Raw genomic sequence first — 11,657 nt, 5'->3', positions numbered from 1 at the left:
CCAAATCCTGGTTTTGCCATGAAGCACTTGCTTAACTCTCCCTTGTTTCCTCATCTGCATCCAAGGAAATGTGTTGACACACGTTCCTCCCTTGCTACTCTCTTCTCTTCCATTCCCTCTTTCCCCACCATCAAACATTTGACAGCCTGCTGTCCCAGGTGAGATAGAGGATGCTGCCCCACTGTCCATGTTCAAGTAAGTTTCAACTGCTAGTCCTGTTTGATTTTATAGAATCATAGAATCATAGAGTTGGAAGAGACCACAAGGGCCATCGAGTCCAACCCCCTGCCAAGCAGGAAACACCATCAGAGCACTCCTGACATATGGTTGTCAAGCCTCTGCTTAAAGACCTCCAAAGTAGGAGACTCCACCACACTCCTTGGCAGCAAATTCCACTGTCGAACAGCTCTTACTGTCAGGAGGTTCTTCCTAATGTTTAGGTGGAATCTTCTTTCTTGTAGTTTGGATCCATTGCTCCATGTCCGCTTCTCTGGAGCAGCAGAAAACAACCTTTCTCCCTCCTCTATGTGACATCCTTTTATATATTTGAACATGGCTATCATATCACCCCTTAACCTCCTCTTCTCCAGGCTAAACATGCCCAGCTCCCTTAGCCGTTCCTCATAAGGCATTGTTTCCAGGCCTTTGACCATTTTAGTTGCCCTCCTCTGGACACGTTCCAGTTTGTCAGTGTCCTTCTTGAATTGTGGTGCCCAGAACTGGACACAGTACTCCAGGTGAGGTCTGACCAGAGCAGAATACAGTGGCACTATTACTTCCCCTGATCTAGATGCTATACTCCTATTGATGCAGCCCAGAATTGCATTGGCTTTTTTAGCTGCCGCGTCACACTGTTGGCTCATGTCAAGTTTGTAGTCAACCAAGACTCCTAGATCCTTTTCACATGTACTGCTCTCAAGCCAGGTGTCACCCATCTTCTATTTGTGCCTCTCATTTTTTTTTGCCCAAGTGCAATACTTTACATTTCTCCCTGTTAAAATTCATCTTGTTTGTTTAGGCCCAGTTCTCTAATCTGTCAAGGTCGTTTTGAAGTGTGATCCTGTCCCCTTATAACTGGGCAGATGCCATCTTGCCCTTTGCCTCGTGATTTGGGATCACAAGCCCAGTTTAGCCTAAAGATTCACCACAAAGTGATGACACCTGTTAAAAGCATTTGCAGATATCTTTCCCATTCACCCATGAGCTCACATTCTAGTTTGAAAAAAAGCTCCTACCTTATCAAAATTAAGGGCATTTCCTAGTTTCTACCTCCTCCTCTCACACCAGAGACATACTGCTTGCTCACATTGACTGCTAATCATGAAACTGCACTGGACACAAGCCAACATTTCTTGCAAAAGACCCCACTGAAATGGAGACCAAGGTAACGTTATTGCCATATATACCCCTAAGAGTCGTCAACACAAAATGGACAAGGTGACATTGAAGCATTCCTCTTGTGTGGGATGTGTGTCAAGTACACAAAGATGTATAACTTCCCCACATTCTGATTATAAAACTATATTACTCTCAGCATAAGGACCAAAATGGTGATGACACAAGTTCCTCTTGCTTTACACTGTCTACTGAGGAGAATACTGCTCATTACATTTAACCTGCAAAAGGTGCAAGAAAAATTCCTTTACCACAGAGACATGATTTTTAAAGCTCTGTTTCCCTGGATGAAAGAAAAATGCACTATTTGGCTGTTATTTAAGACTTTCTGATGGGCTGTTTCATTGCTTAGAAGTTTTCAAAGCTTTGCAGCCAGGACTGGAAATTTGGCAACAGAGTTATTTGGCATGATCAAGAACAACCTTCCTCCCTAAAATTACACCAAAGTGCAATTGAAAGTCTATATATAGAATGCATTTGCAAAGCACTCGCGAATGTCTTTGCAATGCCAGAGTAACATTATGCTTTCCAATGCTGCACTGAAGCAAAAGTCAGCATGACCCTATTTGGGGAGCATCTGATTGTGCGCAGCCACTCTTTATTTATTTTATTAAGTTTATTTTTAAGTATAATGCAAATTTATAAATAAATACGAGGACCAGGAAAGACACTGGAAAGAAAATGGCAAGTGCTATCAATATCAGCAACATTCCTCCGACTCCCAAAAATGTTCTTCCTTTTATACGAACGAATATAGCCTAAAACCAATGCTCATTTTATATCCTGCAATTTTAACACTCAGGAAGGTGCTGCTTTCAAATCAATTCCCTTGCAGGAATAAAGTGAAATGCACAATTGCACCTTCTCGCTTATTTCTGGCAGCACGAAATCAGAGCTGTAAACTCTTTATAAAGTATTAGTTTTACTGATTTGATTACTGATAGTGCTGAGCTCTTTCTTGTAGGGAGATATGAGAGAATGTTTTATCATTTATTTTATGGAGTGAAGTGGGTGAGGGTGGAAAACAAACTGAGATATGTGAAAATTAAAATGATGTACTCTGTAGACACAGTGCAGTCTTCTCAGTTTCTCCTCAGGAGTAAATAAGAGGGTGTTTTGTGCAAGACGAGCTGGCCTTTTATATGTGAATTGGCTAGGTCTAGCTGTGCTATAATCTCAAAGTTTTGGTGATACTGGACAAATCAAATGTTATATAGCCATTCAAATCTATCGTTTATAGCCGTTCAGACACCACAGATTTGCATGCTACAGGAAGTTTTCTGACTGCTTTGCAGTTTGCTCAATATCTGCACAATACAGAATTCTGAATATGTCGGAGAACTTTGTCTTGCAGGGGGTGGGATGGAAGAATGCAACAACCAAAGCTAAAATCAGTGATAGAGTCAAAGTCCAGGTATATACCCTAATGTCAGCACACAAAACCCACTGAAGGGCTGGGCTGTTCCATATTTGTTTTGTTACATGAGAGGTAGGGAGAGAACAACAATGGCAACAATTCAAGTTTCGTGTGGACCACTTTGGAAGAACATCAAAGAAAACAGGTCTTATAAATCACTTTAAAGAACCTTTAAAGTCACTTCAAAGAACCCACCAGAGCTGTAGGATACAACAATTCAAACTACCCATCAGCTTTGCAGCGGTTTCACACAGAGGACTGTAAACATAATGTAAGTTCCAGAGTTTTCTTAAAAACACGCAGAGCCCCTAAATGTTCTCCTGTCCATGTCTTGACAGTGTTGGCACAGTTAGAGAACAGCAACATGTAAACAACATCACGGTTTGATCTTCTGATGAGTTCAGTTCAGTAGGACTTCACAGCGGGGTTACTGGTCCAGCCAGTCTGCTCCCTACACATGTCCATATAGATGGAAGAGGTGGGACTCTTCAGACAATAACTTTCTCTATCACATTGTCTGCAACATCCACTTCTTCTGCCTGAACAGTAACTGTGGCTGCCTGGCCACATATATGCTGGTGGTCTTTCCAATCCTGAACAGGAGGGGCAAAAAGAAAAGAGTGTGAAATGAAAGCAGTTACCAAGTAAAAAAAAATATGTAGCAACACTGGGCAAGGGCTGTGGAATTCTAGTTTTACGAGGTGACATTCTGCTTTGAGATTCCCCCAGTACATACACCAGAATCCTAATATCACTTAGCAAAAGGGAACTAAAATCCCATTTATACTCTGTCTCTCCAAAAACCATTTTCTCATTGGAAACTGAAGAGCACCAACCAACTAAAAGCAATAATTTTGCAACAATTCAATTAAAACCCACATCTTAAAAAAAAAAATCAAACATTAAAAGCAGCCCTAAAACTACCAAATGAAAAGACTTGAGTAACTAAAATATGTTTTAACATGGCTCCAAAAGGATAAGAGCCAGGGAATAAAACTAGGGAGGGGACTGTTCCCTAAACGGGCTTCCATCAAAAGCTATGGGCTTTTCAGCAGACAATGAAACCTGCCAGTTGGGTTTCACTACATAATCTTCATGTTTGGGTAGGTTCACACGGGAACAGGAGGCCCTTCAGATGGGTGGGTTTTTCGTGAAGGAATCTACCAAACAGCCCTTCTGATCAAGTCTCAGTGAAATAAATGAGTGGTGACAGCTGAAAAGTGAGAGGCCATGGGTGTTTGTTTCTCTGGCTTTGCGGAGTATAAGGAATTTATTACCTTCCGCTGACAAAACGTTGAGCAGTAATTGACTTTATGGCAGCCAGTGCACTCGTTCATTGCTTCCCGACCACAGTTTACACAGGATTGCTGTCACAACGCAGACACAGAAGCTAAGTCAATGGGGAGGAAAGAAGCACTCTCTCCTGCAAAGCCTTAATAGTACGAGATACATGATAAAGGGCAGAAGTGATGCACAGTTACAGAGGTCCTGTGTAGGGAATACTTTATTTTTTTAAAAAAATTAATCAACTCTTGCCTACAGCAACTGAGCACTTGGAAGGATTAAACAGGCACTTCGGTTCCCTAGACTTCTCCCCTCCTGTCTTTCTGAAGGATCACAATGAAGCCAAGGCTATACTTGTCAACTTGGGACTCAGCTGAAAATAAAATGTTTTAAGTGTGTTTTAAGCTCAACATACAATGTGACACTAGACGGCGATTGGTAGCCTAATGGAAAATTCAATTTTTAAAAACGCTTAAAAAAACAAAACATTTTCAGAAAGTTTTTTTATATGTACGTAGATTCCACCTTGGAGGGATACCTCTGACTTCACAGTTGCGAAAACCTAATGTAGCCAAAGATATTCAAGTGTTTATACAACAGACCAACTGTGGATTTTTACCATATCTTCTTTAATATTCCATGTATGCAGGAGCAGTATTTCTCAATACTTCTTCAAATGCACATTCAAAACAAGGTTAGATATGAATAAACATGTCTATTAATTTAAGAACATAAGGAGAGCTAGCTGGATCAGGCCAATGGCCCATCCAATCCAGCATCCTCTTCTCACAGCGGCCAGCCAGGTCCCTGTGGAGAAACCTGCAAGCAGGATCTGAGCGTGAGACTACGATCCCCTCCTGCAACACTCAGCGACCGGCATTCAGAGGCATAGTTCCTCTGGCCGTGGAGGTGGAACATAGCCATCGTGGCTAGTAGCCATTGATAGCCTTATTATTATATTTACAATATAAAACAAAACATTGAAATTGTCTATATGAAAACAGTTTAAAATGGTATTAGAAGCATTGAAAAGGTTAAAATCACCTCTAGCTAAACAGAAATCAAACGCATGTAACTTCTGTATGACTGGATAGGTTTGCATAAACAAGAAGAAGAAGAAGAGTTTGGATTTGATATCCCGCCTTTCACTCCCCTTCAGGAGTCTCAAAGCGGCTAACATTCTCCTTTCCCTTCCTCCCCCACAACAAACACTCTGTGAGGTGAGTGGGGCTGAGAGACTTCAGAGAAGTGTGACTAGCCCAAGGTCACCCAGCAGCTGCATGTGGAGGAGCGGAGACACGAACCCGGTTTCCCAGATTACGTGACTACCGCTCTTAACCACTACACCACACTGGCTTAACCAGTGTTAACCAGATTACGTGACTACCGCTCTTAACCACTACACCACACTTAAACAAGAATTGTTCAAGCAGTTTTAGCGTATTAAAAATATAACTTGATTATAGGTTTCAAGAGCTGATGCATTTTATGCAAATTCTTCAACCTTATGAATGTTTATGGGTGAGCCTTGGAGGGAAAAGTGGGATATATAAATATTATAAATATATAAAATAAGTAAGAATTATACGGCGTTATGTACAGTTGTTGTGAACCACTTTGATTTTTTTTAAAAAATGAATTAGCTGTATGTATTTTCTTAAATCAATCAATTGATACACTGTTATTGTGTGACTGAGTTTCAGGTTGCTTTTTATATCCGCAGCTTTGAGCACAGGTGGATTTGTGGGAAATGATGTATATAAATAAATGGACTGTGTCTATGACTCAAAAGAAAAGAAAAGAAAAAAGTCCCATTTTGTAGTACACGTGTTTAGGTCTGCAGCCTGAACCTGATATATGGAACAGGACCGCCCATAAGAGAGCTCATTAGGCTCCTGCTTTCATCGTGTCTCTAATGATGATGGATGCAGAAAAGTTTGCCGCATGGCCATTTGTGGGGAAGGCAGAAAACAGTGGCAAGCACAAAGTCCCAACTGATTATTTTTTTAGCTCTCATTATTTCTAAGCTCATTTCATGAATTACTTTACTTCACAACTCAAAATACCAATTCCAGGAAAAGATTTATATATATGCTTCCTGATGAAAATGAAAGTTGGGGGGGGGGGGTGAGAGAAAAACAAGCCAACATCATGCAAGGGAAATGTGTGCAGATGGGTTGCAGGTTCCAAAGGGTTGCTTAGGTTTCCAAAGAGCAGGAGGAATTGACCTTGTCATCACCTATCCTTTTTTTTCCCCTTCAAAAATGCAGATCTTAAAAAAATGGCCTCTTCAGGCTTCTTTTTCCCAGTTTAACTTGCTCTCGGGGACTCTTTTTTTTTTAAAGTAAATTTTTATTGTTTTCCTTACATATTCTTTTCCAACAAACCATAATAAAACCTTTGACTCTGCCGAGTCGCGACTCCCCTCCCTCCTCACAATTGGTATATTTAACCCCTTTCTATCACACACATCATTCTCATAATAATACTATATTATACATTGGAGGTATTATGTCAATCCTGCTAGTGTCTTAACCTCTTTACAATTCTTCTTTAAACATTCAATAAATTTACTCCAATTATTTTGTTATCTTTGATCTTCCTGGTCTCGGATCCTCCCTGACAGTTTGGCAGGCTCTGCATATTCTGTCAGCTTTACCTGTCACTCCTGGATAGTTGGTATGTCTTGTATTTTCCATCTTTGGGCCAGAAGGGTTCTTGCGGCAGCCGTAGCATCCATAAACAGATTTTGATCTCGCATTTTAATTTCTGTTCCTATTAAGCCTAATAGACACGCTTCCGGTCTATTGGGGAAGGTATACCTAAATATTTTTTTGAGTTCATTATAAATTGATTCCCAAAATTTTTTAACCTTGTCACAGGTCCACCACATATGGAAATAATCCCCGTCTACCGTCTACCTCTCGGGGACTCTTGAGCACCGCTAGTTCTGACTATGAAACACAAGCATGTGCTGAGAGAGCTCAAATATGGAAAGGGGTAAATAAATAAAAACTAGATAAGTAAAACTCATGAAAACAAGATGATGCTGAACTGTGAATAGAAGAACAACAGTTCTTGATCACCAAAGTGAGGTGACAGGAGCCTACAACAGAGGGAGACAAGGTGATGCCCTCCAGATGTCATTGGACTACAACTGCCATCAATCCTGACCATTGGCCAAGCCAGCTGTGGCTGATGGGAGTTGTAGTCCAACAACACCTGGAGCGTACCATATGCTTTTCCCTGGTCTGTAATACTGGAAAACTGGGAGAATATCCTTCAAGAATAAGAATACTGAGAGGCATAACTTTTTAAGCTGAAGGCTCTGCATTAGTCCTCCCCATGTCCCCAATCTGCCTTTTGCCAGCCACTTGGAAGAACCAGGATTTTTATTCAGAATAAGAACAGGTGATGAGGGTGGGGGTGGGGGAGAGATGTGAGGAAGCATTAGAATAAAGAATTGATTGAGAATAACTGCATTTTTTCATTCACCTAAAAACAGGCATTAAATCCTCAGGCAACACTTTTAATACAACTGGTGGGGGGAAACGGGACACTGCTTTGGTGAGCTGTCATTATGTCCTTTGGTTCATAAGATCCCATTAAAGTGAGCAAGCTCTACGTGTTGGGGTGGCTCGTTCAAAACCTGAACAAAAATAAGAACGCAAGGAATGTTTCCCAGCTCAATCTGCTTATAGCTCATACCTAGGCGTGATTAGCAACCTGGTATAATTGAACGAGGCCAGCGCAGGAAGGGATTCTTGGCAGTGAATAAATTGACATGCTGTGAAAGCATTAACACAGGCCATATTTAGTGCAGATGGATCCGCTAGCTTTCGGGCCCAACTGATTCACACTCTCATTATCACCTAATTTGTTTGCACCATCTGCCTGCAAATTATCTGCAAATCTTGAAATATAACAGGTGCCAGAGAATTATATACCTTGATTTTAGGGGGGGGGGGTACGGCAGTAACTGCTTGTGTACGCAAGCCATTGACAACCTGACACTGCGGCTTGTACAAGGTTTGATATACGTGGGAGCAACATATGGGACTAGGGCCAAAGTAGATGTGCCAGCAGGAGGCCCGAGACCGGATTGCCTATGTTTTCTAAAAAGGCAAATGTAGCCGTAGAGGCCTGCCAATCTGGATCAAAGCTATAACGTTGGGTGGGCTGCTTCAAACTCACCCTCCCTTGTACCATTTTCCTGATAGGCATCACAGCCTTAATTCTGCTCCTTGCCTCTCAGGGCAAAATGTCCTTGTATGGAAAGGATGACACACACACACACCCTAGCTATAATCCAAATAAGCCCCCCACCCTAGTGCATTTGTCTCTTGCAAGAGCTGCAGAACATCCTCGCTGAGCTGTGAGTTTGGGTGGGATCTACACTGAAGGAAGCAACTGGGATGTTCTCTGATCAGGGAATGGAAAGTATTGCACGGACATCTCCCGCTCTGCCACCTTGAGTGCCAGTGGGATGCACAAAGGAGTGCTTGGATAGAGCTCCCTCTGTCAGCATTGCCCTTGAGCCAGTGCCACCAACTGGACTCACACACTTCTGCCCCGACTGGGCTAGGCGAGCTGGGTAGCACTTCCAGAGACCACCTTCTGCACAGGAACAGGTCAAAGTGCTGTAGACTCACAGCTTAGAGTTGTGAGCACCGGATTCACTCCAACAAGAAGACAGTCGTCGCACAGCAGAGTATAGCAGAGCATTAACGACTCGGAGAGCAGCTCTGTAGAATATCTTCTTTTATTCTATCTACAACTATAATACACAACTATGTACAGAGCTAAATGAGGTCTAAACGAAAATGCTGAACTGCACTGAGTGTCTGCAGCTGCTCTTAGCAGCAACCTTATCTATACACACGATTTCTCTCTAACACTCAGTCTCTCTCTCTCTCTTTGATGTGAGGCTGGAGTGGAATAAGTAGAGAGCAGAAACCGCCCCCTCCTCTCTCGAGAATCAGCAGAGAACATCAGCAGATTCTTGGATATGGGAGGGGTGAAATCTCCTCACCCTCCTTATGAGTCGGAAACAGGACACATATGCACTGTTTTAGCCTCCATGCAACCGCAGAAGCAAAAAAACGCAATACTCACCAAGTGCTACATCACGCCAGGAGGTGCTGCTATCTACACTGCACCCAAATTTCAGAGGGCATTATTTGAAAGAGGCTGCACACTTTGAGCACACGTGTGCAGCGGGGATCCAAAGCCTGTCATAGGAGGCAAAGAGCACCAGCCATTTCAGAGCTAGTCTCGGGAATTCCCAGTTGTGCTTGTGTTATCTGACCATGCCAGTGGTCTTGGCAGCAGAGCATCATGATACTGGAGCCAGAGTAAGAGAATGTCCCAAAGGCCACCACAAGTAAGTGGATGACGGCACCCTAACAGTCATGGGGTAGACTTCATCCCTGTACCACTAGGGGATTGGGGGGTGGGGAGCAAACCAAAACTGGAAACACATAACATTGACAGACAATGACAACATTGTTCCAGAACAGAACAGAACGTTCCTGAACTGCTGTTTGATAGCAGTGCCTTGTGCTTACCTTAATGATGATTTCTGTTTTTCCATCTACATCTTCAGCTTGTTGAAATAACTGGCCCTGATACTGCTAAAAGGAAAAAGACATTGCAAACTTCAGCTTTACAGACATCTCAGGCTGCTCTTTGGAGCATAGTTAAATGATTCCATTAAAGTGTTCTGCTGCTATATAATTTTCTGTTCAACAACAACACTCCTGTGAGAAGGGAACTCGATGTGATGCAGAAGGGCTGTGATGAGGATCTCCTGTGCAATCTTTGCAAAGTGAATAGAAGCTGCAGGGACCTGACACTGGTTGGAGCCAAGGCATTGGTCAGCAGCAGAAGAGAACCTGCTGTTTAATATCACCTGATTAAAAGCTGCTTTTTGCCCCACAGGGGGAAAGCTGCAGGTACCTAGGTTTCTGTGTGTGCGAGAAAGGAATCACAAGGGCGTCCAAATAAACTGCTGACAGAATGCTGCACTCACAAAAGCTGTTAATTTGGACACAATTTGATAAACTTCAGAACAAGAAAAAGAGTATTAATATTAATTTGAATTTCAAGATTTATCTTTATCTTCTTCTCCCGTCAGTGAGAGCTTTCTAGGGAGCCCAGGTGCTCCCACTTTTCTTCCCGCCATTCTAATATATTTAGTTTGGTTTAAGTACTTAGATTCACCATTCTCTGGTCTATATTGCTCTTTGAAGGGGTAGGAGACACCCGAGATAGTAGTTTAAAAGCTCCATCTTTAGGTTTGAAGCTCAGCTTTTACTATATTAATTTTGTTGGTGCTCTTCTTCCAATATCAGGGTCCTTTAATCTACTATCTCTAGCCTGTAGTTTATTTTCTTTTATATTGGTTGCTATATCCCTGCCTTTCTTTGTTGCTTTGAAGAGTATCTTGGAGGGTATAATTTAACCTAAAAGTAGGAATAAACATACGAGCAACAGATAACATTAAATAAAGGAAGATTTGAGATGAAAAGGGGTGGAATAATAGATTATGCAGCTGACAAAGGACTACCTAAAATCCCATGGACTGGGAAGTCTGAGGAAAAGAGATAATGGTGACTACTGTATGATGTGTATATATAAGTTATAAAAATGCATAAACAAAACAAAATAAAAAGAACAAGAACAAGAAAATAGCATTAAAGAGCCAAGCATGGGAAGCAACATCATGACACAGAAGACAGAAATTGACTGTTAGCTTTCTACTTGTTGGTCCAGCTTTCATTCATTGGCTGAAAGTTGTTAAGATGCTACAAGGCATTGCCTTGGTACCAGGCTCTATGTAGATCACTACCAACAATGGTGGCCAGCAGAAATTCTGGAATCTATCTCTCCAGGATCTTTCACCTTCCTACATGTAACCCCTTGGTTGAAAGGGCCAGGGATAAAACCCTCCCCCTAAGCTTGCCTTGTCTGGAACCTCTTCAAAACCTTAAGATGCAGGAAGGCAACCACAAGGATCCCAGTAGTAGTCTAGCATGGGGGGGGGAAGCATTTTTACTTCTCTCCCATTGTTTCCAGTAGTTGGAACACAATGTGTCAATTTTAAAAAATCAAGAAGAAAAGAATGGAGGAGCGTGAGAGTGTTCCACTGCTCTCACTTCCCATCTGCCAAGGACATCCGGGCAGAGCATTGGATAAGGTGGACAAACTGCCTCCAGATTCCCTTCCCCTGCTTTAAAACTGTGCAGTTAAACTGGTAAAGGAAGTTTAGGTGTGAAAATCAGGTATTGCATAAATTCCAGTTCTCCATTACTCCACAAAATCTCCTTCCCCACCATCCCACCTCCAGTTAGAAAAAATAAAAAGGAAATGGATATGTCTGTAGCTTTGCTAATCTTGGAGGAATGTCTTTATATCCAGACAATCTGTACATATGGTGTCCTCTTCCTCCCCTGCCCGCCCCAGACATTTGATTGATTGGCGGCAGTAGGCTTTGAGGTCTCCTGAACTCTTTCTTTGCTCTACCTGCTTCCCTTTGACAAGCTTCATGTTGCTACAGGCT

The 11,657-nt window shown here is 42.2% G+C and overlaps 1 protein-coding gene across 7 annotated transcripts in view; it reads right to left on the bottom strand.

Annotated features, from left to right (window-relative positions):
• Positions 1-2,967: 2,967 nt before the first annotated feature.
• Positions 2,968-11,657, bottom strand: part of DEAF1 (DEAF1 transcription factor) — a gene marked incomplete at its 5' end in the record, with an annotated part of 38,704 nt that continues 30,014 nt past the window's right edge. For 4 of the 7 annotated variants that reach the window (XM_082222248.1, XM_082222249.1, XM_082222250.1 and 1 more), the window contains 3 exons: positions 2,968-3,405; positions 4,090-4,179; positions 9,664-9,729. In XM_082222248.1, coding sequence (XP_082078374.1) covers positions 3,301-3,405; positions 4,090-4,179; positions 9,664-9,729 — 261 coding nt within the window. In that variant the 3' untranslated portion in view covers positions 2,968-3,300. The remainder of the gene's footprint in view (positions 3,406-4,089; positions 4,180-9,663; positions 9,730-11,657) is intronic. The other 3 variants (XM_082222253.1, XM_082222252.1, XR_014219635.1) reach the window with 2 other exon arrangements.

This window comes from Podarcis vaucheri (genome assembly GCF_965113315.1).
Source record: "Podarcis vaucheri genome assembly, chromosome: 1".
In the NCBI taxonomy this organism is placed as follows: domain Eukaryota; kingdom Metazoa; phylum Chordata; class Lepidosauria; order Squamata; family Lacertidae; genus Podarcis; species Podarcis vaucheri.
The sequence above is the reverse complement of the archived record's forward strand: the minus strand, read 5'-3'. Positions and strand labels throughout refer to the sequence as shown.